Source organism: Prunus dulcis, chromosome 6 (genome assembly GCF_902201215.1).
Source record: "Prunus dulcis chromosome 6, ALMONDv2, whole genome shotgun sequence".
Taxonomy (NCBI): Eukaryota; Viridiplantae; Streptophyta; class Magnoliopsida; order Rosales; family Rosaceae; genus Prunus; species Prunus dulcis.
The window spans coordinates 27,553,108-27,580,432 of NC_047655.1; the positions used below are offsets into that span (position 1 = coordinate 27,553,108).

Here is a 27,325-nt window from a genome sequence, read left to right on the forward strand (position 1 = left end):
TGTGCGTGTGTGTGTATATACGAATCATTAGTGGCTGGCATTTTTACATTTTTGTGCACAAAATTGATTTGGTAATGAGAAAAGCCCGTTATATTCTTGGCAGACTTCAGTTTTCCCCCCTTTTTTCTTTGTGGTTCTTATTCCTTATTGATGAATGTGCAGGTCATACTTTTAACTGAGCTCGCTCAGCCTCATTGACATTCGAGTTTGGTTATGGGATGTTACATTTTACGGATGGGTTTCCTTCAAACAGTGTAGCAGTTGCTTAACCTTGTTTCACAGGTTTCTTTCCTGCCTCTATAATGCATTCATTCTTCCTTTTCATCTTGCTCCTACTAAAGTTTCCTGTTTAATAAAAATAAAAAAAAAAAACCTTTTTTTTTTTTTTTTTTTTCAAATTGTGAAGCATGAAAGTGATATCATTTGGTTTTACATGACTTGACTTTTCTTTGGGTTCGCTATCCAAGTGTGTTTTACTTTGTTCTACATCGACTTACTTCTTTCTCTCTGGCCTTGCAGGCGTTTTTCAAATTTCCGTCATTGTTTGCAGTTTTTTTCCCGCGTTGCATGGTCTCCGTGTGTGTGTGTGTGTGTGTGTCTCTCTCTCTCTCTCTCATTTCTCATCTGTCTCCTCAGATCTCCTTTCATATGTTTCGGTTTAGGCGGTGGGAAAATGAAGGCAAAGGATGAAAGTCAAATGGGAAAAAGAGGATTGGAGTTGAAGCACGGCTGGCATGGTTTTTTCAAGTGTTTTTAATGTCTTTTTTGTTTAGTTTGTTATAATTCTATGATTAAGTTTTTTTTTTTTTTTTTTTTTTTTCAATTTGCAGTCGATATTTTAATCTCTGTTAATATGGAAATGTCATTACATGTTAGGAGATAAACATTGGATGACTGAATGGTCGGCCCCATAATTCTCAGTAGGTCCGGTAAGTCCCAGTAGGTCCGATTCCGTGTTGCAGTATCATCAAATTTTCTCTAGTATGTTGGTGGCGGATCCATTCACCTTTACGAACTCATTATTTTAAAAATTGGGTCGTTTGATAAAAAAAAAAAATTCAATTTCGTAAAATCAAATTTGATATAACTGGCTCAATATTTCACCACTTGAGTTATAAACTTGCATTAAATAGGCCCCAAAGCTCTCGAAGTGGGTCCCCGAAAGCGAAATTTTACCAATTAAGAAGGCCCGGACATCTAATTACATGAAATTCTGCGCGTATGTTGGCCCAACAACCCGACAGCGGGACAATAAATTAAATACAGGCTTACAAACTTGAAAGCAGGTCCAAATATGGGCCCAATAACGTGAGAACGGGCTCCCAGTAACGCTAAAATGGGCCCAGAACTCGGGCCAGTAAATTGGACAATGGCCAACGAATCGGCCCAATAACGACCAAAACGCGTATTTTGTCGTTTCCGGACCCTTACATGGGCCTATTTTCTCGTTTCTGGACCCTTGCATGGGCCTATTTTGTCATTTATACGCCATAAATTGGCCCATTCTGTCGTTTTCTGTACCGGATTGGGCCTATTTTGTCGTTTCTGAGGCTGACTGGGCCTAATTTGTCGTTTCTGGTGCCTTTATTGGGCCCAATTTGTCGTTTCGGAGGCCTTTATTGGGCCTATTTTGTCGTTTCTGAGGCTTATTTGGGCCTATTTTGTCGTTTCTGAGGCTTTATTGGGCCTATTTTGTCGTTTTAGAGGACTTTAATGGGCCTATTTTGTCGTTTCTGAAGACTTTACTGGGCCTAATTTGTCGTTTTATGGTACTATATTGGGCCTATTTTGTCGTTTTCTGGACCTATATTGGGCCTTTCTTGTCGTTTCTGACCCCATATTGGGCCTATTTTGTCGTTTCTGAGGCCTTAATGGGCCTATTTTTGTCGTTTATGAATACTTTACTGGGCCTACTTTGTCGTTTTATAGTACTATATTGGGCCTATTTTGTCGTTTTCTAGGCCTCTATTGGGCCTTTCTTGTCGTTTCTGACCCGATATTTGGGCTTTTTGTCGTTTCTGATGATTTTAATGGGCCTATTTTGTCGTTTCTGAGGCCTTAATGGGCCTATTTTGTCGTTTATGAATACTTTACTGGGCCTACTTTGTCGTTTTATGGTACTATATTGGGCCTAATTTGTCGTTTCTAAGTCCTTTACTGGGCCTACATTGTCGTTTCGGGCCCGATATGGCCTATTTTGTCGTTTCTGAGGTTTTAGCTGGGCCTATTTTCTCGTTTTGTGGCCCTCTATTGTGCCCATTTTATCGGTTATATCCCTTAAATGGGCCTATTTTTGTCGTTTTGTGGCCCCTATTGGGCCTATTTGGTGATTACTGGACCTCCCAGTGGGCCTATTTTGTCCTTATTTACTTTTGGGGCTCTTTCACATTGTAGGCCCTGTTTCAATACTTGTGCGCCGACTTTTGGGCCCAGTTTCATGTTATTGGTTCCTCTATCATGAAACTAGGACCAAAAACAAGAAAAGGCCGGGAAAATGTCCAAATAATTGTTACCGACTAAAGATGTAGCCGTATTAATGCCATATTTCCATATCATGCAATTGTTTTTACCTGCTATCTAATTGTTTTTTGTTTTCAGTAATTCATTGTCCTTATTCATTACACAAAATAGCATTCCGTTCTGTTCAAGATCCCAAGCCTTCTCAGCAGCAACCTTCGCTTCATCTTAAACAAACCCATGCCTTCTCGGCAGGGACCTTTTTGCATTTTCAATCTTTACATAAGGGCTGTTCAAAAAAGACAGATAACAACCAAATTAATTCATATAAACAGAAGCATAGCTGCAGAAAAGAATATCAAGTATTGGCAAAAAAATACAGATGAAAAACCGATAAAATACACGAAGGTGTAAATTTCTTGGAACGAGTTGGGAACTTTTGGGCCAAAATTACGGAAGTACTGATCCCCGAAAATTGATATCAGAAATACTAGTCCCTCCCAAATTGCAATTACTGGGGGTGTAACCGAAAAGTTTGGGCCTAGACAAGGAAAACCCAATAAGTACCCAGCAGCAAAGCCAACTAGTTAAAATGAGGCCCGCAGCAAACACAACATATAAAATAAACCTGAACAGAGGAAGACTATACAATGTAATATAAGATAAGAATCCTATTACTAAGACAGAAAAAGAAGATCCCCCAAGGGTATTTTCATAATATACTTACAATATTATAGTTAGTTTAGTTATATATTTTTTCATCCCCACCAACAAGACATTAACTTTAAGGCACAAGTCTTTTATAACACTTGTAGCAGCCTCTAGTAATAACTAACACAGTTACACCTCATCAAAATCTATTATGATTTTAAGCATGAATTCGACATAGCATACAAAACTATGACCATTATCATATTCAGGCTGCTATAGCCCATACTGTACTGCAAGTAAACCCACTTATTTGCCACAGCATTCATCATAACTTTAAAACTTTACTTCCTAGATATTCTGAAGCTACTTAACACATTGCTTTCTAATATTCTAAAGCTCTCTTGCTTACTCTAACAAAGTAAACATACAAAACATAGAATTGCAGCTCAAACATACCATGCAACAAACGACTTACACAATTTAAACACAAGTACAAATACGATTCCATGTGTGTTTTGCTTCGCAGTGAGAAACCACACTAGTAATAATGCATGCAAGAGACCTTCTTCTAAAAGGATTAAAAGGACCATGCCAACTTTGGCCATTGACGAAAGCCATTCGCTTTTGCCACACATAATTTATACGCACCTTATGAATTGTCATGTTCCCCAACACTAAAGCGTTCTAATTGAGAAATTCAGCACAGTCCAAACTAAAACTTTCAATTCCGAACAAGAAACCAATCAATTAAAGAACCACAAATTCAAACATTCACCTGAAGATCTTCGCTGGAAGTGGAAGCTATGCAATGAATGGGTCTGAAGATGCTTCTCTTTACCCAACCCAGCCAAGGTCTCGGAAATCGAGGCCGATCACAAGCTTCTGCGATCTAAAACAAGGTAGTAAAATGAAATGATAAATTAGGGTTAGGGTTAGGATTTGAGACATGCTAGAGATTGACGAATTTAAAGAAAAGGGTGTGAGATTTACATTTCATGCAAATGTCTCGCAGATCGAGAGCACCAAGGCCGACGACGACGGTTCGTATGCACAAATTTCTTCGATCTAAAACAAGGTAAAATGAAATGGTAAATTAGGGTTAGGGATAGGGATAGGTCCTCAGGAGTTAGGATTTGAGATGTGCTAGAGATTGACGAATTCAAAGAAGAGAATAGATATTTACGCTACGCTTTCGAAGATTTCATGCAAATTTCCCGCAGATCCCTCGTGATGCGAACACCAAGGGCGACGACGACGACGGTTCGTATGCTGGCCTCCCCAGAAACCTCCATCTTCGAATCGTTAGTCCATGTCGGCCTCCCATGTCCTCCATTTAGCAGCGAAATCTCAGAATCTCCAATGGAATTGAGCCGACGTCTCTAGATCGAGATAGTTCAGCAGAGAAGTCTCTCTCAGTCTCAGATCAAAATATCAGAAGAGAACGAAGATGAGGCACAAGTCGAACGAATGATCTACTTATAAAGCACTGGCTACGTTGTGATTTATTCGGGTCGGGTCTCATCGGTCTTCTTGTGGATTAAGCCCATTCATTGCGTATTTTTATGTCAAGTATCGGGCCATACCACGGCCATCTCTTTTTTGTCCTCTACGGTGTAGAGTCTACACTCCTTAATAGTCGTCCAATTCGGTGCAGATTTATTATTTTAAAAGCTCCCGTCTTCTATTTGAGTTTTGAGGTAACATCTCATTATATATATGGGTTTGGGATAAAACTCAAATTCAACTATATAGTTGCTGCTGTATGCACAACACCAGAACTTACACACACAGGAAACCATTTGTAATCCATTAATCACAAGAATAAAAAACACACATAAAAAAAGTGGCATCAAGTTCTTGTATACTATCTATCTAGCCTGTGCCATAGATCCAGATTACTACATCAATAATACAATTTCTATGCACTGTATGATTCCCCCCCAAAACCCCCAAAAAGAATCTATATATTTATATCCAACGTGAGATCATTGCTTTATGCAGCCCTGCTTGCAATCACTAGCTTGGCCTTTGATAGAACATACAAGGGCATCATTATAGGTTGCACAATGAGGAATTGAACCGGATGCAGCAGCACTGCTGTTTCCCACATGGAGAGGATGGAGCTGGTAAACTGGTGCACCAGGTATATTTATCTCCAAAACTCCAACTCCAAAGGATGAATTCCCCAAGGAAAGATACAACTACCATCTCAACGACCAGCTCACATACTTCAATTGCCTGGAGATGCAAACCTAGTTCGCTCTCTCTGCCTATTTAAAGCTCGATCCTTTGGAGATGATGATTTCCCTCCTACACCTGCTTGCCGCATCATCTCTGCAAAAGCAAAGAAAACTGATAACACCACCATTTGACTTAAGTGACAGTCACCAAACTACATATAAGATGGTTTGTACGTTTATATTTTTTCTACACTTCATCCATTTTCCCTAGATTATTTAATACTAAACTTCAGACATGTTATGTTACATTTATCTAGATATAATCTTCGTGGGCACATCAAAATCCAAGCAGAATCCTACAAGTTCCACACTATTTATACCAATCAAATATATAAAGTTGGAATTTGAAACCAGAAGAGGAAAAGAAACATCTACCTCGCTTTCTCTCAAGCTCTTGATCAAGCTCTTCTTTCCACTTCCTCTCTCTCTCAGAGAAGCTCATACTGCGAGTACTATCATATATCAGATATCACTCAAAAGAGTGGAGAGCAAAGGAAAAAAAAAATCAAATTACATGAACCAGAATGCATGAACTAACCTTGGACTACCTGGCTCTTGCTGTCCATCAACTACAAGACCTTTCAAATTACTGAGTGGAGGTGACGGCATGTCCTGTGCAGTTTGATCATTTCCATTGCCAATATTTGATACACGCCTGCCATTACTCCCAGGGCTTCCAGAACTAAGAGAATCAGCTACTGCAGATGGGGTACCAATTGGACCCCGACTAGGTGATCTGCTTTTGGGAGGTAATTTCAAGTACCTTGAGGTGGTTTCATCAGGCGAGTTATCCAAAAAAATTGGAGAGCACACTACATTCAGGCTGTTGTAGAACTCTTCATATAATGGTGTTTGCAGTTTTTTCAGTTCTAGAGCCTGAGATTTTGATCAATGGCACAGTTCAGAATTAATCAAGTCCAAACCGAAATCTACAAAAACATGACTGCAAGATTGTTTCATAAACCTTTAATTTCAGCTTTCCACAATAATGTCAGCATGCATGACATGGCTAAGTGTGTGGTTATTTAACTCTTCCTCCAAGACACATACCCATCCATACCCAAGTGCATATACCCGTAACATAGAATACAAGTAATTCTAATTCCAACCAAAACAGTACCTTCTCATCCAAAAAAGCCGTAATTTTTAATTCAGTAAGTTCATCATCCTCCTCTGCAAGTGATGTTCCGCAAGGAAATGAAAAGTCTTTTTCTCCCTCTCCAATAGTTCCAGAGCAGCTGGCAGGAAAATCCATTTGGTGATTTGTATCCAGATTCATTCCATTTTGTTCTGTTTCTGAACTTCCACCAAATTTGCACCCCAACTCATCAGTGGGCTCGCACATTGGGTTAAAGCTCTAAGATAACAGAATAGCATGCAAACAGTTAGTTTCCGAATTTCTTGACTGCTTAAAACTTATCCAAATCTTGAGGGCACAAATTCAATTACCTTAAGGTTGTCGGGCATCAAAGAAGAACCGAGCTTTGCTTCGCCCACCATAGTATCGTCTTTGTCATCAATCTGACACATATCATCATCACTGCTGTTTCTTCCCCAAACATGTCTACTTCCCAACAACTTGTTAGGATGTAAAGTTGAGTGTTGCAAACTACCCAAATTACACATATCATCTGAATCAGGGCAGGTTGACATCTCGCTGGCAACAAAATTGATGCTACCATGTCAAAAGCCTGTAAAAAAATTATAGCATACATTCTCTGATTTTACAAGTTCCAAAGAAGCATAATTGTACTACTTACAAGATGTGTAGGTTTGCAGAATATGATGGAGATGGGACTTCAGATTCTTCCTGATGATAGCAAATTAAGTGTCACTCAAAAGATTTAATGGTGAAAAACAACCGCAATATTGTACAACCTCATTCATTACCATGACAGAATTACGAAAAACAGGATGAGGTTCCATATGTTGCCCAGTTACAAATGGATGCTGCAGGTAGTTGTAAGAGTAGAAGTGTAAGAACTTGATAAGATAAGGGTTGACTTGGGCTTCGCCAGCAGAAAACACCAAAAAACATTACACTGGAAGCAGACGATTTACAAGATATAAAGAAATTCCGTTGTGTAAAGAAAACATTAATGAGATTTAAATTACCTGAAGCAACTCAGACGCCACTGGCCTCAAATTTGGTTCCCTGCCACAGGACCAAAGTAAACATAAATTCAGAGAAAATAAATACATAAATTGAGCCATTCCTCTGTCTCTCTACCTAAAACATGAATGTTATTGATTGCTCCACAAGAATCATATTTATAGTTTAATGGAACAGATCAATGCAACACATATCTAGGAGAGTTTGAATCCAAATAGAAATGATGTAAAGAAGACAACACTAGCATACTTTTGCAGGCATTTTAGCAAAAAATCTTTCGCCTCAAAGGAAAGATGCTCAGGGATTGGTGGATGAGACTTTGTTGTCCCTATATGGAAGAGAGCAGCAACCTAGAAAAACATGATGTTAGTGCAACAAGCAGGAGGGAAAACTCTATTATAAGACTTAAAGAATTAGCAGATTCATTACCTCTTGGTACTGTTGGCTCCAAGGAGGCTTTCCTGTTGCCATCTCAATCACAGTACATCCAACACTCCATATATCAGCAGAGCTGCAGAGTTATTCTCATATATCAGCATTCTTTACTTATCCAAGAAATATGGAATAGATAATGCAAAATTGCAATAACTGCCTAGGAAGAACTACCAGCAATACACCTCCTGAAGTGAATCAACACTCTAACCCAAGATAATACAGAAATGACATGTCATGATCGAATAGCATCCCTGAAATCAAATAGATGCTACAACTGTAATATTGTGCTTACAAGCTATGACCAGTCTGAAGAATAACTTCAGGAGCCATCCAGTATGGTGTACCCTTCATAGACTTAGCACCAGAAATAGTTGCCTGCAACAACGCATTGCTCAATTAGATAGGCCATGCATTATAGAAGTAACCATGCATAATAGATACTGCACATCTAAATAGAAATGAAGGAAATAAATGTCTGTACCAGCTCAACGACCTGTTTGGATGCCCCAAAATCTGCAAGTTTAATGCATCCTTTATTATCAACAAGGATATTTGCTCCCTGAAATTTAATATGAGATACATATTAACCGTTTACAAAGAAAACATCAGGAAAGGTGATTGACAATTTTATACATGCCGCAGGTGAGGAGTACCTTAATGTCCCTGTGCATGATTCCATTTTTGTGCAAATATTCTAGTCCCAGTAACAACTGCTTGGTGTATGTTCTTATTACCTGCTCAAACAGATTGTATAAGTTTAGAATTCAAAAAACCTACAAAATGCAAAGTTAGTCGGCAAGGACTTACGGCCTCAGGGAAAGATCCAAATTTCCCCAAAAGCGATGATATGGACCCACCAGGGACAAATTCCAACAGAATATTCAAGGTTTCCTCCTCCCTCACTGTACCTAAATATCTCTAAGAAACCAAAACAAAGTACAAGGTCAGAAAATCAATAGACTCCAAGAGTTGATATCGACGCAAGACAGTCCTACTTACCACAATGTTTGGATGAGACAGATTTTTTAGAAGCTTCACTTCTTCCTCAAGCTCCTTGATGTGAGCCTACTTATAGCATTAAAACCATTAATGGTCGAATTAATAGCAACTAAAAAGATATGATACCAATTGTCATACTTGGCAAAATCTTCAGAAAAATGTTTTAGATGTCTAAATAATAAGAAATATTGGAGATGAAAAATTAAGTGTACAAAAAATTTATATATACATTACATTAGTCATACACAACAAGCACTCATACACCTCTTGCACCTCATTCACTCATACACAAGCCCAAACACCTAACATAGAGGGCATCTATCCACTCACAATCACTTCCTATGCACACTCATCGACTTAGAGAAACACTTACGTTCTCTCACAAATTAATGGCATCAGATTTTCACCACGTCATGGGCATGCACAAGAATGGAGCTAAGCTTCCTTTTATGGAAACAATGGTTCTGGAAACTAACTGTCTGCAAACCTTCTCAAAAGTTCTAGCATATTTCACAATACGACTCATCCAATTTTGTGATGTGCATTAAACAAAGGGAGAGGTGGTGGGGAGTCAGTGCTGATTCTCAACATCACAATCATCACATGCAATGGCATATATCACTTTAAAAACTTAGCTATATAGTAAAACAAGAATTCAATTTCAAACCTGTGTTTTCTCCTTTGAAGCACTATTTGCTGCAATAAGAACCTGTGAAAGAACCAGCACACATATCAAAATTATATTCTGAACCAAATCCCAGACTGAACTAGCTATGGAAATCGTAAAATGAAATCAAGGAAAATCCAGATAGAGTTGATACTCCAACATGATTCAAAATTCAAACTCAGTACCAAAATTTAACCAAAACCTGAGAGAATTAAGAAAATCAACTCCAAAACTAAAATTGGAGGAAAACCAAAATTTTGAGAGCTAACAAGAAACAGCTCCAGCACCAACTCCAGATCAAATCCATATAATCAACATAAAAACAAATGAAATTGAAACCCAGAAAAAATAAAATAACAAGCCAAATAAGTCAAATTGACACTCAAAGACCAAACTTAAACAAAATCCAGAAGGAATGAACAGCCGTGAAGAACAAAAGAAAACTCCAAAACCCAAAAATAAGGCTAAAAACAGCAGAAAACCAATAGATAATATGGACCTGTTTAACAGCAAGAAGCTCTCCAGAACCAAGATTCATGCCCATGTAGACACGGCCAAAGGCACCGCAACCGATCAACTCGCCCTTGCGCCATCGGATCGGAGGGGCATTGTCTTTGGGCATTGAAGGCAATGGCAGCGAGGGTTTTGAGAAGACTCTGGATTTTCGAATGCAGGAATTGATCTTGTCCACTAGGGTTACTGGAGACTCTTCGGTGTCTGATGCTGTACGGAACACCAGTGATCGACGAACTGATCCGAAAATGTCTTGCATTTGTCTCTGTGTGTGTGTGTGTGTGTGTGGGAGAGAGGGAGAGAGAGAGCGAGAAAGAGAGAGAGTTGAGAGAGTGTGTGAGAGCGTCGCGTTCTGCTATTGGGATTTCATTTGGTCGGCAAAAGAGAGTGAGTAAACTTGAGAGAGAGGAGGGAAAAAGGCGGAGGAGTTTATTTTAAAAACTAATAATAAATGAAAATAAAATAAGATAAAAGTAATAATGCTTGGCTAGTGGCCTATAGAACAAGTGAGAAAATTATACCTTACACTATAAATTATTTTTTCTTGTTGAATTTGTACTATGTAGTTAAGTATTTTATTATGTGTTCGAATTTCCCTCTTCTAATGTTGGTTTTTTAAAATATCCCTTTTTTGATATCGCTTATCGTAAAAAAAATCATAAAAATAAATAAAAGTAAACCTCAAAAGTTATTCAAGGCCCAAAAAGTTACTAGGTAAGCAATGGCTGGGTCGGTTTGCTTTCTCTATGGGAGCATGTCATCATGGTGGGTTATTTTTTATATATCTTTCTGAATTTCTCAGAGCATAAAATACAAGATTTAGATTTTTTTTAATTTATAAATATTTTTAATTTATTTTTTACTGTGATGATCATTGATTGATGGAAATTACAGAAATGGTCTTATATTGAGGAGGGAGACCTGGGCCCATATATGCTCAACCCATTTCCAAGTTGGGCTGGGCTTATTGTAACAAATGAGGCCACCCTGAGTCAAACATTCAACTTCATCATAATTTTCTTCTTCTTTAGGAACCCAATTAACCCAATGCTTTAATCAGCCCAACGAATTATGAAGGAGTTTAGGTATTATGACCAATATAAGGGATCAAATTATAAATAAAAAAACCTTACATGAAATAGATTTTAGAAACACAGTCAAAGCTCATTTACAACATAAAATAGAGGCTTTCAACTTCCTATCATTTACAAAAATGTCATTGATTTTCTTAAAACAAGTCCAACCTCAAAATCTCACAAAAAAACCTAAAACACTCAAAACAAAAGGTAAAACCGAAAATTAGTATATTAAGTAAACTCAAAAATAGGACAGATGACAATAGTAGGGTTTTTTTTTTTTGTTTGTTTACAAAAATTAAATGGTATAGTTATATACCCATTCATAAGAAAAACTCAAATTCCACAATTACATAAATTACCGAAAAAGAAAAGGCAATGGCTATTTTTGATACAAAGAAAATTCAGAGAGGAGGAAAAATCAAACTTAGAATCTCGGGTGTAGGAATAAATGCTATGTTAAACTACCTCAAAGCTAGGTAGCTTTATATATTCAAGTGATGTTGTCTAGGGTCCTTAACCTCAATTTTCCAATGCCCATCAGAGAAATTAGCCTTAGATGCTCTATCTCTCCTCTCCTTCAACTCTGCATCCATCTTCTTTGTCAACCCACAATAAGATTTCAGCTCCTCTGGCATTTTATCATACACTTTCCACCACCTCCCGTGAGTCGAGTCACTTGCAAAAACACTTCGTCCATTCGCTTCCCAATTACAGTCATAATCTCTGTAACACGTCCATGGCTTCTTCCCCAAGTAATGTATTGCGTAAAGGTCATTGGCCATCTCATTGTTTCCTTCCTTACTTGGCCTGTTAAACATTTTCAGGGCATTTAGCCTCCAAGGCAACCTATGCCACCATGTAAAAATCTCATTCAAAAAGCCCTGATCACCGCCATTGTACGGTTTGATCTTGAACGTTTTTCGCATTAGGTATTCGAACATGCAATTGGATGGCTCCACAACCATCAAGCCAGAATTGAACAACATCTTGTTATTTGACACAGCTGACAATTGTGGGTACATAAAGAACCTGTCTATGTTTTTGAGGACCAAAAGGTCGGCATCAATGAAAATGACTTTGTCATACTCTGTGAGCTGCCACAGGCGGAGTTTGCTGTAGTTCCACTCGTTGTATGACCCTTTTTGGGCAAATGCGCTTCGGATTCTTTCGATTTGCTTGATCTTCCACCCTGCCGCGGTTAGGCCTTGGATGGAGGAGGGAGTGATGGAGTGATCAGCAAGTAGGACAAGGTCTTTGGTGGAGTTGGTTTGTCTGATGCTTTGGGCTAGAGCTATTGCTCCACAGACATAAGCTTCTGAAGAGTGCAGGATTGTTACATACGCAAGCCTCCGCTTGATGTATGGGGTCCATGAGCTTGAGTTATACATGAACTTTTTCCAGATTTCTCTACCTGCAACATATTCAAAATATTTACAAGCCCAAATAATTTGTAACATTATGTAAATTATATATATTTCAAATTGGCTCATGTATGTGCAACTATGTCTATATATATATTTACATTGACATTACGTGACACCATATATTTGACCAACTATAACCAACCAAATGTAACGTTGACTGAAAATACGGTTCCATGAAGAAATTCTTATTAGTTAACTAATTAATTAGTACCTGTTTCTGCATAACCAGGAGCAAGTTGGCAAGAACCAACAGGCATAAGCACCTTCTGTTTCAATCTCCCAATATCAGGCATATAAACCCAATAGTCCCCTCGGTGCATCAAAAGATCATCACATCTGAAAATCTCCACCATGGGCCCACAAGACCCGATAAACACAACGTACACCGTTCGATGAGCATCAGGCTTCATCCACCCTTCCCCAACCACTAGATTAGCCACCACCAAATTAACTTGTAACCTAAACACATCCCTAATCCCTTCCTTGTCACATGGAACTTTGGCAAGCACCACATCGATGTCCTTATACCCTTCCAATTTGGGAATTGGGATTTTGGGACACTTCGGGAAGCCCCATTTCTTGTCTTCATCGATCCATTCTGGAAAATAGTCCCCCCATTTTCGATCCTTGGACACGCGCTCAAACCCTACTGAGACTGTCTCAATCTCAACCTGATCTTCTAGTCCATGAAGTTGACTATGAATATAATCATCTACATTGACCAAACCAACCTTAATTTTCCTGCCCTTGATTTTGAATACTTTGGAAATGGCAATGAACCAATCCACATTCTTGATTTCATTCTTAAAAACCTGTTGGTGTCGACTGGTAATAACAAGGTTACTGGGCTTCGCGGGTATAAATGATGATAAAATTAGGATTAAGAGGCACAGATAGAGAATAAATAGATAGAGAATGAAGTGTTTGGAAGAGAAGGAGGAGAAGAACTTGGAAGCCATTTTCACATAATTGGGTGAAGCAAAAGCAGCCTTCCCTTGTGGCCTTGTATGAGAGTGTAAGAGAGAGCCTTGAAGGAGCATATATTTTTCTACAAAAAAAATGAGGAGCATAATATTGCTATGTGTGGAAACGGTTTTAATAGGAAGGTCTGCATGGTTGTACGTTCCACGAAGATGTTTCTGCATATATATATATATATATATATATATATATATATGATTGCAATTAATTCCATATATATATAAGGATTTTATTCCATTAAAAAAATACCTTCCATCTTTCAAAATACATACAACCCACCTATGAGACGAGTTTCTTATGTTGGACCGGTGTCCAATTTGGTACATAAGAATTAACGACATGCTTATGTATCAATAATGGGTATGGGAAGAAAGTGAATGATTTTCATTCTTGACTTTCACGCGTTTACTTGCAATTATGAATGAAAAAATGAATCGTATATGTACAAATTAAGTAGGAGCTATATTTATTACGAGTTAAGTAGAACTTTCTCAAAGTGAAGATGAAGGTAGAATATTTTTACCTTGCGGATTCAGAAATACCCCGTACTGGAAAAACGGGATGTGAAAATCCAAAATAAAATGTTACCTGCTTGAGAGCGGGTAATTAAACTATTACCTTAATCAGGTAGACAGTTCAACATATGCTAAGGGCCAGTTTGCTGTGAAAATAATCGCTGTCAGATTTGCTGTAAGAGAAATCAGCTGTAAGCGAAAGCAGTTTGGCTTTTGGTAAACTTTTTGTTAAAAGTGTTGTTGGTACTATTTCCGGCATAATCAAAAAATGATTCCCGCATAATCATTAAACCCAACGCCTCTTCAAAACTGATTCCTGCATAATCAGAAAATGAAAGCACATCATTAGCTGTTTTTCCTTATTTTCTCTCATAACAATTTTTAACAGTAAGTTATTTTCTTATAGTTTACCAAAAGGACTGGGCTTCCCAAAATTTTTGAAAAATCACTTATCACCCCGAATAAGCAATGCCAAATAGGCATTAAGAAACATATATCTGGCAAGTTTGCCCAAAACAGGCATCCAGCTTATTATAACAAGAATTAAATTTCATACGAATTAACAAATAAATGGTGGGATACTTTGCCTTTTATTTCAGTATAAATCAAATAGTAAAAACAATTCCTTGAGTATAACATATTCCATTTCAGCAATAAAAATCCCTTGAAATAGTTTCAAATGAACACAAAAAATCGATGGAAGATGCAAAAGAGAATACTCTGCAAAGTGAAATAATCTAATAAAATTATATCGTCTTTTTATCAATAAAGAATATTCAGGTTTTCATAATTTTGGAACCCAAAGTGGTGCCCTTACACTTTATCCTTTGTATTGTTACATCTTCTTTCTTTCTTTGCTATTGAATATGTGCCTTAATTTATGCCGTAGTTTATACTATTATCATGTATATCTCTAAGTGGAGTTAAAGAAAAGAAAAGAATAAGTAAAGAAGCCAAGAATTGAGCCACAATATATGCATCTTTCAGAGCTAAAATCAAAATCGTCCCTTTAATTAAACATGGGAACAGTGGCACTTGATGCCACGGTGTTCACCGCTTTGGGAATATTGGGAAAATCTGCAACAAGAACACCGCGAGTTTTATCGGTTGTTTCTTCGGTTTTCGAGAGATCCATTCGAAAGAATGAGAAATTAATTAGGCGATCAAAGATGAAAGATGTGATTACAATGTTCCATGCATCAGAAGTTCCCGCCTTGAGCATCAGACGGTATATCGAGCGCATTTTCAAGTACTCAAGCTGCAGCCCTTCTTGCTTTGTTGTTGCATACATATACATCGAAAGGTTCCTTCAACGCACAGGGATTTGTCTTACTTCTCTCAACATTCACCGCCTTTTGATCACCAGCATTATGGTCGCTGCAAAATTTATGGATGATGAGTAAGTGCCTACTTTTCATGTTTAAAATTAAAACGCTTACTTTTTGTGATCATTTGGTTTGTGTTTTAACTGTTACCGGGCCACCAAAGTGTATCTATTTGTGATGTTCATGACCGTCTGCAACACAAATACAAAATTCGTCCTCATTTTACTTTTCCTGTGACTGCAGATGTTATAGCAACGCCTACCATGCCAAAATTGGAGGTGTGAGCTTATCTGAGTTGAACAAATTAGAGATTGAATTCTTGTTGAGTCTGGATTTTAAACTCCATGTAACTATAAACACGTTTGGAAAGTACTGTCGGCAGCTTGAGGATGGTGTTGGAGAGAACCAAATTAGTTTGAGGGCGTCCAGCATCCATGGAGACTGACAAAACGAAACGCCTTTGTGTATGGTGTTCAGACACCGAATTTGATTCTAATTCAAATTGAAAAAATGTAAAATACGTTAGGGAACCTTGATTCTAATTCAATTTTATTGAACAATTTGTACTCAATCTGTGTAGGCAACATATGCAAATACTTAATTATGGACACCACCTTATCAAAATTAAAAGTTAAACCAATCCTCTAAGGCCTTAATTAATGGCCCTCCAAAGAAAGCTTCCTGGCATGTAGCTTTTCCATTTTTGATGATATTAAAACTGAATTTATCTCTATTAACATATTCTTGGACGCTTACGGAAATGACAAACGCAAAAAACGAATTTACCCTTGTAAGTTGTATATCATCTCTTTCAAAGAGCTTTAGCCATAGGCACAATGGGAACCTGATGGAAAGGAAACATTTGGCGCACTTGATACAACCCTGCCGAGACGGCAAGAGTTGAAAGGTTTCAAGGGTGTAATAATTGAACAGATACTTGCAATCTCTCTACAAATCCACCCAACAAAATGGGGAACTGAAGATGACAGCTTCGTCAAGCCATCAAGTTTGCAGAAAGTCGGCCTCAAGTAATAAGTCGGTTGATGCACAAGAAACTTCATCCTTTATCCTCTAACCGGAGGCATTCTTCCTTGCAGCATAGACACGGTAAGCTGCCAGTCCAACAATGGCCACTGCAGCTCCCACTGTGAAGAGCAACCCAAATTCCATAAAGTACACAACCTAAATTATGACCACTAAGCTTGGTGCAAACAAATTGACAGATGAAGCTTGGTCACAACAAAGCAAACATTTAATCAAACATATAATCATCGAAAATTGCTGAACCAAATTCATTAGAAACCCCATCCAGAAGGGAATACTCATGACCAACAAATTTGAACTTTGACCACTGTTTATTAAATGAAAATCCATTCAAATGCGTGCCTTTTTAATATAAACTTCTCCTGAAAGTGAGCACATTATTTCAAAACCCAGAAAATTTAAATTACCCTAGCAGTTCTAACAATTCCTTTCTTCTCAAAGGACATATTACACATGCATCCACCAGGTATTGAACCCCAGTAGTCACCCTCTACCCCTCTTCTTAAGGGCAAGGATATGCCATGAGGCCCACATGTCATTAGTAGATACAAAAAATGACAAGAACCATATAAATGAACAATCGAAATGCAAAAGGTCGTCATACCTGAAACAACCATAAGTGAGCGGTTTATGAGCCGGTGGTATTGCTTGCGGCTCCTCCCAGCCTCAGTTTCAGGAATGCTCAAATGAGGGTGCTCTGCAGCACTTACAATTTTACGAAATAAATTATTCAAATCACCCAACTTTGTGCTGATAGGTATAGGAGCCTCTGTTCCCATATCTTGGCTAACCTGCACGAGCATATTAAAGATGTGTTAATTCTTGTTTTACATAAGAGAATGCATTGACATCTAATATTACAATTCCAATTTACATAGAAAAGTATATGCAAAGAAAATATAGTCAATGAAAAAAAAATCAATATACCCTCGTAGAATGTTGTATGGCCGATGGGAATGAATCCATATCATCTTTAGCTGCAACAATGAGGCAAGGAACCTCAAAGCCAGTATCCTCACCATGACTAGCAACTTCTACCAGCAACTGAGTTGCTCTCGTCCAGGACAACTCATCAGAACTAGCAAAGAAGAAGGCACCAACTATTAGAATTCATAGGTAATTCAACAGTAAGTAAAATGAATTTTCAACAGTAAGGAAAGAATATACACATGTTAAAGTAATGCTCTTAGCCAACAACCTAAAGAGTAGGGTACATACAGAATACATGTGTGCAGTAATCACATACACAAGCCATCCTCAACAATGACCTTTTTCGTTTTTTTGCTATCTAGACAGCTGAAACAAAGATATTCTGCTTATCTCTAAATTTGCCAGTTTTCTAAACACCAGAAGTTTACCATTTACATTAGATGAGGGCCCCACTTTTAAATACAAAATACGAAAAGATATATCAAAGTATAATAAATGTTTTAAATCTGGAATCATAAACTTAAGACTTAAATAGGAGAAATAACTAGCAAAATGGTACCAAAAGATGAAAAAACAGAATAGGAAATTATACAACCATTTTAGGCTTCTGCTTACCTGTCGTGAACAAACACAGCTATGTCACAAGCAGCCAGAGCCTCTTTACTTGACAGCAATTTGCTAACTCCATCTTCAGGAATCTCTCTCAACACTAGAGTTTTCTTGATTCCCTGTGAAAAACATATTAAAAAAATTAGACAACCCATTAAAAGGACTAATAATAGACCTCACATAAAATTTAGATTGCCAATCAAACTATAGTTGTACAAATAGGAAAATTATTTATAAATAAAAGCTCGGAATAACTGAAAGCAATTAAGCATACACTCAACAAAGTTCAGCGATGAGCTAATACATTAATAACCCAGTTCATGTTAGAGGTAAAACTTTATACACTCAATTAATTTTCTAAAAGGGGGCTTTTACATTGCTGCTTTCTTGTTTCCCCATGATGAGTTTCAGGCTCTAAGGAATACACAGAGAGAGAGAGAATGAGAGAGAGAGAGAGAGAGAGAGAGAGAGAGAGAGCATATTCCATCTAATTATCAAGATTTCATGTAGTACAACTTACCCCAGGTTGATCAACAACATTAACTGCATAACGCTCCTCAGTGTTTGGATTATAATTATCAGAAAATGGCCTGCATTTCCAGTTATCATAAAAAAAAATGTTAAGTAATGTAATATAAATAAATAAAAATTAAATTCAAAGGAGAATCAATCTAGATGATAATCCATAAGATAGACCTTCCAAGAAATGAATCCAATAGTGCAGATTTCCCAGCCTTCTTTGGACCAAAAACGAAGCATTGGAAAACATTTCTTTCCGATTGCTGCTTCTTGCGGTCTAAACGCCTCTTCCTAGTCACACGGATTGTGGATGAAACATCACCAGGATAACCAATGTATATCAGATTCTCCATCGTAGAAGCTGGGTTTAGGAGTGTCATGAGGGCCCACTGAAATTATGCATATTACTCATAAATATGTGGGTACATGCTAAAGAGAAAAAATAACAATTGTTTGTAAATGCATGTTGCATGTGATAAAGTACAAACATGACTACAAATGTTTATGCAATTATAAAGAGCATAATATCCCTTCCCCCACCAGAGAGAGACACAGAAATATGCATACATACCTGTGACAAAAATCCATCAAGTGATAACCCTCCAAATGCATTTCTCTCTGCAGCATCCGTATATGGAAATTCACTAAACGGACTGCAACATCAAAGGGCAAAACTTAAAACATGCCAAGATATTCATACCTAGGGTGGCAGTGAACTAGACTGAGCAAAGAATTTATCAATATTAAGAACTCTGAAAACATTATGAACTATGAAGCTTCAAATGACCAAAATTTTAACTGAAAACCAACATTTAGGTAGAAAGTCATGAATTATAAGTAACAACAGCTAGGCGATGTGTACAAATTATAATATCAAGATTCTACTCACCAACAAAGATTGACATATCAAGTTGATCATAAATTTCATGATATTTAACACTGTTACATTACATCATAATAACAGATGAGCAAAAATGAAGTGAAAACACAACTGCAAACAGGACCTCATATGGAAAAGAAACAAGTTGCAACCAACTAAAACAAATTGAAATTTAAAAGATGATTCTCAAGAAATACAATTACCTTGCTGGAGCAGTAGAAAATAGTTCATCAAGTTCACGTGGTCGTAGGGCCCCATCCTGGTGGAAAGAACAAACGTCTTCATGATTAACATATCTAGGATAAGAGAATGTAGCATTTGGAAAGATCAGTACTGAGACATACTTCGTCACTGTCAAACACGTCAAAGGTTACCCTTAGAAAGTCGATTGCTTCATTTGTCATCTCCACACTCTGCCCACAGGCCAACAAAATTAAACATAAAACAGCTTCAGAAAATATAAAAATAAAATGAATTTTTAGGACATAATGGAATATTGTATAATTAATAAAAGAATTTCATGAACATGATGCAATTAAGGTGGCATGATTATGACACATCATATATAGGGCTCAGTCTTGTCTCTCGAAGGCCCGGTTTGGATTGATGCTTCTATGGTTCTAGCAAAGAATATGTATATGTAAAGAGAATTACTGATTAGGCAACACACAAGCAGAGACCTAGATAACAGCAAAGAGTAGCTCTGGGCCTCTGGCTTGTTCAAAATGGTAAGAATAAGGTACTTAATTAATAGGACTCTAACACTCATTGAATAATCAATTTTAACCAAAATAAAGGCACTGATGGCAAAATAACATAAATAAGGTACTAAATTCTTGAAAATGATTACTCAAAAATCAAGGGATCTCTACTTCGCTTCAGCATGAAACATCAGCACGTAATAAAGTATCTCAACACTGTTAGCGCATAATAGAAACAGAAACTCAATAAATATTACCTGATCAGGAGTCCGTTTCGTAGGAGATGGGATTAGTTCATCTGCAAGTCTTATATCATTATTGTATCCAAACTTCCTGAGGACAGTCCACGTTGTCTCTAGACGTCCCTTTTCTATAAATAGTGCATGAAGGAAGAGAAATCCTGTCAATGTAAGCCCACGTTCATTGACTCCTTCCGGTAACTTTTCTTGCACAACCCTCTTAACACCCACTATCTCAGAAGGTTGCAATGGAGCATTGAAACATTTAACCTGTTTACAATAAGCATTGAAATATTCATGAATCTCAGTTACCATGAATTGAGCTAAGGATATTCGAGAAAATAGCCATAAGATCATATCAAAAGATCACATAGAACACTAGGACTTTGAAAAACATAAAAAGATAACCTGGAAATCATTCAACTCTGCATCACTGAGGGCACCATCCCTGTCATGATCACAAAGAATGAAAATCCGCTTCAAGGCTCGCACACATTGGTCCTTCAAAGTCTGTGTTTCCTGATCAAATAATGGGCCTGTTGGATGAAGAACAGCTTTTTGTGCATAGTAAAAGACCTCAGGAATCTGAAAATACAAAGCGTTCAATAGTATAGAGTCAGAGAATTACAGTGTCAATGCCAAAATAACAAAAAATACTTGCAACATAAAGCCATCGATTGAAACTTGATCCTTGGTAGCCATTAAATAAAACTTTAGCGAATGTAACACACAAGTAGTTCATATAAATGTGTGAAATACAATAAACAAGTCCCCAATCATTAGGAGCCAACCCAAACACACATAATAAAGTATGAAGAAATGCAACACATCATATGATGCATGTTTTCACAAAACAGTGACATACTAAGAAGCAGCAGAACTTGAAAATAGAGAAGCCATTACTACATACCTGAATATGTTTAAACGCTGAACACTCAATGCAAGTCTCAATCTCCCGAAACTGTTGCATTATTGGTGACATCACTTGTTCCAGGCTCACCTGTTGGTTCTCATCTCTCAAATCCAGCCTACAACCGACCACTATAACAGGTACCTTCACCTGCTCATTAAATTTGATATTTCCCCATCAGAAGTAATACTAAAAGACAGGTGTTGTTTATTTTAACGTCTATGTCAAACCACTTTTCAAACAGATCAGTTCAGTAATAAATTTATCGGCCTTCATTTTCACAGCGAATGAAATACCGTTGAGATTAAGGTTTTCATCAGGTGTTTTGTTCTTCTAGTTTTCTCTTTATAAAAATTGGATGTTAAACTTATCAAGTAGTACACCATATGTAGTAAGGAACAAAAAAAAAAAAAAAAGGCATACACACACCTCTAGCTGACGAAGTTTTGGAAGCCAGAAGGTACTCAGTCGATCAAGAGTCTGAGGCTGATCACAAGCATACGTAAGCACAATTGCATCAGCTCGCTTCAATTCTTCAGCAACTTTACTATTATCCTCCGGTCTGATTCAGTAAACAGAGTGAAACAATTCAATCTCAGCAGGAGGGTGACTGAAGAACACGACTAATTCTCTTTTCCTTTCCTACATTTCTCAGCAACTAAACCAAGAATTTCCTTATGTCAAGTATGAAATTCATACCGAGATGATGTGTCGATAATGGTGATGGGCACGCGTTCAGGGTAGAAATCTTCAGGCAGCCTGGTCGGGGGTAGCAGCGGAGGCACATTTGCTGGGAAGTTCTCGGTTGCAGCAGTCACAATCAAGCTCGATTTCCCAGTGCCACGGTCTCCGGCCACAACGATCCGGACAGCGGTTGGGGTGGCAGGGTTATCAGTTCCTGCTGCAGCTTTTGCCATTGAAACTGCAGATAAAAACCCAAAACCCTAATTGCTCAATAAAACTACCAATACTTAAAATATACAAAAATGTGATTCGGGCGTAACGCTTTGCAACAAGCGCAGTGGCATAACCAGAATTATTCAAAATGATTAGTGGCAAACGCGAATCAAAAAATTGCAATCACACATAAATCTTATGAAGCTTTTAGTAGCTTGTGAGTGATGCAATGGCAAAACCTTAAATAAATTCAGTTTTTAAGGGAGTAAAGATTCAAACAATCAAGTAATATAAAGTACAAGAGATTCGAAGAACCTCAGTGTTGTGAATGAGTGGAAGTGCATAGAGAGAAGGGTGGGGGCGGTGGCGGAAGCGATGGCATGAATGGTAATTTACCTGGAATACCGGGGGATAAGATGGAGACTTAAGAACTATTTCTTTGTCGAGGAAGCTTCAGTAGAACCCACCAGAAACCCTAGCTGGTCAGGTGGTGGCGGTTGTGGTGGCTGTGGCTGCTCGTGAGAGAAAATGTGAGGAAATTTTCAGAGAAAGAAATACGTTTTTGGTTTGTGTATTTTTTTATTTTTTACTGGATTCTTATATTTTATTTTTAGCGATAGTGACACGTAGGCCGATGTGGCTTATTCGGCAAGCTTAGTTGTATGTTCTTTGGCTATTTTGCCACGTCGGGGTTATGCGAGAGGCCTACCTGGAAGTAGGAGTTTGAATGGGCACTAATGTCTATTTCATTCAAAGATCAACAAGAAAAATAACATTAGTTTAATAAAGTTACACTAATTAATATTGCAACTTAACCCTAAGACACCAATTATTGAATTAGCCTCTCGACCAATGTGGATCATGTTAGCACAGCAGCCCATTCCACTGGCGTCTCTTCCCCATCGGTATAGTTGTAGTAGGATCTTTGATTGCATTAAGGATTTTATGTTAAGGATTGGGGAGCTTATTATATTTTATGATAAAACTCCAACTCATGTATTCAAGGTTCTCAAGAACTTTCAGTAATTTCTCTTTTCTTTATATTTTTTCATGGCTTATTCCACGACAATTGATTATGCATCTTCTCTTTATGGTCCTAATGTAATGGTGCACATTTTCTCAAACTTTATGGCACAAATTACTTGTTATGGCTGCAACTCTTATTGTGAGCTATTTACCCTACCCAGCCTTGCTATAACAGTTGGGTGCTCTACATCTTGTGAGATTTGGGACTGTCCCATGAATCATGTGTTTGTTTGAAAATTAAATAAGGTGTTTAATATTTTGTAAAAGAGTTTGTCACGGTGTTAAATGTTATTTGCTAATAATGTCAGCAATAAACCTAGGTATATTTGATATCCATGTTGATTGGCACAAAGGAGACCTTTTTAAGGAAGCACGTTGGAGAAATTAAATATTTTTTAACGGATCACAAATTAGAGCTAAAAAATCGTCGTGTAGAATAAAAAGTTGGAACAAAGTAGGATAGATTGTGTACTGAACCATCAAAATTTAACTTTGACTCCACTTTAGTGTGGAGTTGACCATATTGTATGAGAATCATGCGTACTCATAGAATGAGGTGTCATTCTATAAAAAATAAAGACTTTTCTAAGTATAAGTTTGCTACCTATAGGCTATATTGGAATTAGTTAGCTACATATCATTTCTAATCAAAGGTAATCGTACCTCATAAATTCAAAATTAATATCAATAAGATATAGTTTAGTTGGTTTAGTTATTTCACCTTTATATATATATATATATATATATAAATAGAGATTTGAAACCCATGCACCCATATTATCCCCGCTAAAAAAGAAAAGTGAGTGCCTAAAAATATTGATCGTATAGTCATATTGTTATTAAATTATCCTTTTAGATTTATTTTAAGAAAATTCAGAAACTGGGATGCATACATTTCTACTGAGGGGTTGTGAAGAATTAACAGAAGCTCATAGGGCCATATATATGCTGTTATGGAAAGTTAAAAAGGTTAGTGAGAGATGAAGTGTTAATGAAGGGATCACAAATTGCAGTGAAACGTATGATTGATGAATGAATTTGCACCGCGCCACGTCATTAATCAAAGGTCGGTGACACAATCCACGTTTGTCAAATCCCAAGGAAACGACACCGCACCGGTCTTCCTCTCTTTCCGTTACTTCTCTTCCCACTCGTTCACATCGATCGGAACTTTCAATATTCAACGCCACCTACCTTCTCTCTCTCTCTCTCTCTCTCTCTCTCTCTCTCTCTCTCTCTCTCTCTCTCTATATATAACATTTTTATTTTTGTTTTTTATATCTTACGTAGTTACTGGTATCTAAAAAAGAAAAAAAAGAAATTGGAGAAGATGGGAGTTGATCTTGATCTAGAATCTATATCAGAGGCAACTTCAGGAGCCATTGGATCACTCCTGAGCACCACCATCTTGTACCCACTAGACACATGCAAAACCAGGTACCAAGCTGAAGTTCGAGGCAATGATCAGGCCAGATACAAGTAAGGATACTCCTGCCTCTTCATTCTTACATCCTCAATTATTATTATCATTTTTTTTTTAATCTGGGTTTGTATATTTTCTTTGGATCATCGACCTGTGATGGGTCGTCCTGGAAAATTCTGTATTTTCTTTTGTTGGTTTTTTGCTAGAATTTCTGAGTGAATTTTAATTGGGTAGCTGGAAATTAACTCCAATATGTTGTTAATGTTCAAGAACATGATAGGTGAATACCAAGTAATAATTTGGATCATCATATAATTGAGATGAATTTGAGAGTTATATGGAATAAACCAAATTGGGTTGCGAGTCTCATCGAATGCTACAGAGCTTTGTAGCAATCCAACTTCGAGGTGTCATCTGTAAATGCAATTTCACCATGTTTTGGATTTCTTAATTTTCAACTGGTGTTCATATTGTCAAGTTTTGATCACCAAAAAAAAAAAAAACCTACATACTAGAAAATTTGCAAGTTGGAAAAAGATAATGATCACGGAAAATAGTTAAACAAATGTTTCACCACATGACTGGCATGAGAAGGGGGGATTTGAGATTATATAGTTAGTGCCAGTGAGTTGCAATTTAACTGTTACAATTAGTAGCAACTCCCCTGTTTTTGATGCGCTTAAAGCCTACACATGATGAATTCTTTAACTATCTGCTGTAGGAACCACGCTACAATTGAGGCTTTAAATATACATACATACATTTAAGTTTTTCATGGTCATAGATTGTGTAAGTCAGCAGTCAGCTAACTATGTGATATATAATTCACCAAATTTCATTGGTTCTGTCTTATATAGGAACCTTTCGGATGTTTTCTGGGAAGCAATATCCACACGCCAGGTTCTTTCGCTGTATCAGGGTCTGGAAACAAAAAACCTGCAATCTTTCATTGCTCAGTTTGTTTACTTTTATGGGTATAGCTACTTCAAAAGACTGTATCTGGAAACAAGTGGTTCTAAATCAATAGGTACAAGAGCGAACTTGATCCTTGCTGCTGCTGCCGGGGCTTGCACTGCAATTGTGACTCAGGTGAGCCATTTGTGTAAAGTGCTCCCCATTTTTACTTGAGAATTGTTTAAGTGATATAATAAGAACCTGGGGTTACAAACAAAAATAACAAAATAAACCTCGGATATAAATTTCTTATAGCAAAACATGAGTTCAGCCTCAGTGAATATTGTTCCCATTTTAACTGTGAAATTGAGAATAGGAAGATTGTGGGTTCTATTTATATTGATGTCATGAAACTTCATGGAATTTTCTTTTACTTCTCAATGATTATGCACAAGCAATCTACATCACTGCATTTTGAAGTTTAATGACTATCTGGTTATCACCGTTTGTGTAGCCTCTGGACACAGCCTCATCAAGGATGCAGACAAGTGCCTTTGGAAAATCCAAAGGGCTGTTGAAGACCCTTGCAGAGGGCACCTGGATTGATGCATTTGATGGTCTTGGAATCTCCCTGTTGCTAACCGCAAACCCTGCAATCCAGGTAGTTTCCTCTGCATTTTCTTTCTTTAATTACTGATTCTGTTGCCTTTGTATCTAGAACTGAAATTTGACTGCATCTTATTACGTTCCCGTTAACTCAAAATATTTGAAGATGATAATTGAGGCTGAAACTGAAATTGTTTTGTACTTCAGTATACAGTGTTTGATCAGCTAAAACAACGACTTCTTGAAAGGAAAAACAAAACAGGCAACGGTTCATCCCCAGTAGCCCTTTCTGCCCTTGCAGCATTTGCTTTGGGCGCGGTCTCAAAGACTGTGGCCACTGTTCTAACCTACCCTGCCATTAGGTACATAATATTCTCTCAAACTGTGTCTCACTTATAAGGTTGTCCTATGAATATCAATTGAAATTCTTACTTTCTACAGGTGTAAGGTCATGATCCAAGCTGCTGAGGACGATAATGAAAAAACCAAGAATGCTCGACCAAAGTCCAGCAAAACGATACCAGGAGTTCTATGTGCCATATGGAAAAAGGAAGGGATTCTGGGCTTCTTCAAGGGATTGCATGCTCAGATATTGAAGACTGTCCTCAGCTCGGCATTGCTTTTGATGATCAAGGAAAAACTTTCAGCGGCTACTTGGGTTCTTTTACTTTCAATCAGAAGGTATCTACTGCTTACAAGGGGCAGACTAAAAGATGCTTGATTGGAATTGTACCAACAAAAACTTGCAGAATTCACATGTAAATTAGGTGGGAGTTTGATCTGATTAGCTGAAAACAGATGTGCTCTTTAAAGTGGGGAACTAATTTTCAGATAGGAGCTCTTGCTTTTGTAATAAAGTGGTTTTTTTTGTTAGAGAGGAATGATGGTTCAGGCCCTGCTTCAAAGATGATGGTTATGTCAATCTGTTGGAGCTCGGTACTTAGAGTGAGCTTTTAATTAAGAGAAATAATGTAGAGCAGAAATTTTGTTCGGCAAAAATAATGATGCATAAATTTTAATTGTGTGATTGCTGTTGCTTACCATTCTCAGATGGAAATTTTATTACTCTAGTAAGTATGGTTTTCGTTAACATGGCAAATGACCATCAAACTTTGCTCAAATTCTAAGATTTCTGAGATAGCTAATGGTAAACTGTTAACAAGTGACCTAATTTTGTTGTTAAAATAACAAGTGAACAATGACATCTGAATGATAGCCAATTTTTTTTTTCCTTAAAAAAAACACCAG

The 27,325-nt window shown here is 37.4% G+C and overlaps 5 protein-coding genes and 2 long non-coding RNA genes across 10 annotated transcripts in view; 3 read left to right on the forward strand and 4 right to left on the reverse strand.

Moving 5' to 3' along the window:
• Positions 1-967, forward strand: part of LOC117632393 — a 1,996-nt gene extending 1,029 nt beyond the window's left edge. The window contains exons 2-3 of the long non-coding RNA XR_004586467.1: positions 163-282; positions 520-967. This is a non-coding gene — a long non-coding RNA (uncharacterized LOC117632393). The remainder of the gene's footprint in view (positions 1-162; positions 283-519) is intronic.
• A 1,528-nt stretch (positions 968-2,495) lies between these two features.
• LOC117631415 lies at positions 2,496-4,555 on the reverse strand. Of its 2 annotated transcripts, none has more exons than XR_004586324.1 (4): positions 4,292-4,555; positions 4,099-4,173; positions 3,884-3,997; positions 2,496-2,746 (listed from the first exon to the last, which is right to left on the reverse strand). It is a non-coding gene; the product is annotated as an uncharacterized LOC117631415 (long non-coding RNA). The 2 variants fall into 2 exon arrangements; XR_004586325.1 differs by having other exon boundaries at positions 2,496-2,998.
• Positions 4,556-4,887: 332 nt separating this feature from the next.
• LOC117632187 (mitogen-activated protein kinase kinase kinase ANP1-like) lies at positions 4,888-10,560 on the reverse strand. 3 transcript variants are annotated; one of them, XM_034365611.1, is made up of 17 exons: positions 10,062-10,560; positions 9,563-9,604; positions 8,896-8,961; positions 8,704-8,814; positions 8,550-8,630; positions 8,390-8,455; positions 8,189-8,271; positions 7,891-7,972; positions 7,711-7,811; positions 7,464-7,503; positions 7,239-7,298; positions 7,109-7,158; positions 6,798-7,005; positions 6,469-6,705; positions 5,887-6,224; positions 5,724-5,800; positions 4,888-5,442 (listed from the first exon to the last, which is right to left on the reverse strand). In XM_034365611.1, exons 1-17 carry the CDS (start codon positions 10,332-10,334, stop codon positions 5,339-5,341), a joined length of 2,019 nt encoding a protein of 672 aa, XP_034221502.1. In that variant the 5' UTR covers positions 10,335-10,560; the 3' UTR covers positions 4,888-5,338. The 3 variants fall into 3 exon arrangements, with proteins under 3 accessions (XP_034221502.1, XP_034221499.1, XP_034221501.1); XM_034365608.1 differs by having other exon boundaries at positions 8,378-8,455; positions 10,062-10,559; XM_034365610.1 differs by having other exon boundaries at positions 5,724-5,791; positions 8,378-8,455; positions 10,062-10,557.
• Positions 10,561-11,599: 1,039 nt separating this feature from the next.
• Positions 11,600-13,537, reverse strand: LOC117630604 (putative UDP-glucuronate:xylan alpha-glucuronosyltransferase 5). The gene is made up of 2 exons (XM_034363305.1): positions 12,790-13,537; positions 11,600-12,565 (listed from the first exon to the last, which is right to left on the reverse strand). Exons 1-2 carry the CDS (start codon positions 13,535-13,537, stop codon positions 11,637-11,639), a joined length of 1,677 nt encoding a protein of 558 aa, XP_034219196.1. The 3' UTR covers positions 11,600-11,636.
• A 1,556-nt stretch (positions 13,538-15,093) lies between these two features.
• LOC117632189 (cyclin-P3-1) lies at positions 15,094-16,025 on the forward strand. The gene is made up of 2 exons (XM_034365613.1): positions 15,094-15,473; positions 15,643-16,025. Exons 1-2 carry the CDS (start codon positions 15,094-15,096, stop codon positions 15,842-15,844), a joined length of 582 nt encoding a protein of 193 aa, XP_034221504.1. The 3' UTR covers positions 15,845-16,025.
• Positions 16,026-16,160: 135 nt separating this feature from the next.
• On the reverse strand, positions 16,161-22,709 carry LOC117632188 (mitochondrial Rho GTPase 1-like). Its single transcript, XM_034365612.1, has 15 exons — positions 22,525-22,709; positions 21,931-22,153; positions 21,661-21,793; positions 21,232-21,381; positions 20,730-20,906; positions 20,340-20,591; positions 19,726-19,794; positions 19,585-19,640; positions 19,073-19,154; positions 18,679-18,890; positions 18,503-18,572; positions 17,989-18,101; positions 17,371-17,521; positions 17,048-17,234; positions 16,161-16,544 (listed from the first exon to the last, which is right to left on the reverse strand). The coding sequence occupies exons 2-15, from the start codon at positions 22,146-22,148 to the stop codon at positions 16,471-16,473; spliced, it is 1,944 nt and encodes a 647-aa protein (XP_034221503.1). The 5' UTR covers positions 22,149-22,153; positions 22,525-22,709; the 3' UTR covers positions 16,161-16,470.
• A 1,682-nt stretch (positions 22,710-24,391) lies between these two features.
• LOC117632190 (peroxisomal adenine nucleotide carrier 1-like) lies at positions 24,392-27,120 on the forward strand. Its single transcript, XM_034365614.1, has 5 exons — positions 24,392-24,633; positions 25,435-25,666; positions 25,986-26,132; positions 26,285-26,439; positions 26,519-27,120. Exons 1-5 carry the CDS (start codon positions 24,485-24,487, stop codon positions 26,796-26,798), a joined length of 963 nt encoding a protein of 320 aa, XP_034221505.1. The 5' UTR covers positions 24,392-24,484; the 3' UTR covers positions 26,799-27,120.
• The last annotated feature ends 205 nt before the right edge of the window (positions 27,121-27,325 follow it).

What these genes read in the sequence shown, in the direction of transcription:
- LOC117632190 (XM_034365614.1), top strand. Translation starts at nt 24,485, where the DNA reads ATGGGAGTTGATCTTGATCTAGAATCTATATCAGAGGCAACTTCAGGA. An exon ending in GCACTGCAATTGTGACTCAG is followed by an intron (nt 25,667 to 25,985) that starts GTGAGCCATTTG and finishes CCGTTTGTGTAG; the next exon opens with CCTCTGGACACAGCCTCATC. An exon ending in CCGCAAACCCTGCAATCCAG is followed by an intron (nt 26,133 to 26,284) that starts GTAGTTTCCTCT and finishes TTTGTACTTCAG; the next exon opens with TATACAGTGTTTGATCAGCT.
- LOC117632187 (XM_034365608.1), bottom strand. Translation starts at nt 10,334, where the DNA reads ATGCAAGACATTTTCGGATCAGTTCGTCGATCACTGGTGTTCCGTACA. An exon ending in CTTCAAAGGAGAAAACACAG is followed by an intron (nt 8,962 to 9,562) that starts GTTTGAAATTGA and finishes TGCTATAAGTAG; the next exon opens with GCTCACATCAAGGAGCTTGA. An exon ending in CCAAACAGGTCGTTGAGCTG is followed by an intron (nt 8,272 to 8,377) that starts GTACAGACATTT and finishes GCGTTGTTGCAG; the next exon opens with GCAACTATTTCTGGTGCTAA.
- LOC117630604 (XM_034363305.1), bottom strand. Translation starts at nt 13,537, where the DNA reads ATGGCTTCCAAGTTCTTCTCCTCCTTCTCTTCCAAACACTTCATTCTC. An exon ending in TCCTGGTTATGCAGAAACAG is followed by an intron (nt 12,566 to 12,789) that starts GTACTAATTAAT and finishes AATATGTTGCAG; the next exon opens with GTAGAGAAATCTGGAAAAAG.
- LOC117632188 (XM_034365612.1), bottom strand. Translation starts at nt 22,148, where the DNA reads ATGGCAAAAGCTGCAGCAGGAACTGATAACCCTGCCACCCCAACCGCT. An exon ending in CAGCGTTTAAACATATTCAG is followed by an intron (nt 20,907 to 21,231) that starts GTATGTAGTAAT and finishes TTGTATTTTCAG; the next exon opens with ATTCCTGAGGTCTTTTACTA. An exon ending in CAGAGTTGAATGATTTCCAG is followed by an intron (nt 20,592 to 20,729) that starts GTTATCTTTTTA and finishes TATTGTAAACAG; the next exon opens with GTTAAATGTTTCAATGCTCC.
- LOC117632189 (XM_034365613.1), top strand. Translation starts at nt 15,094, where the DNA reads ATGGGAACAGTGGCACTTGATGCCACGGTGTTCACCGCTTTGGGAATA. An exon ending in GCAAAATTTATGGATGATGA is followed by an intron (nt 15,474 to 15,642) that starts GTAAGTGCCTAC and finishes CTGTGACTGCAG; the next exon opens with ATGTTATAGCAACGCCTACC.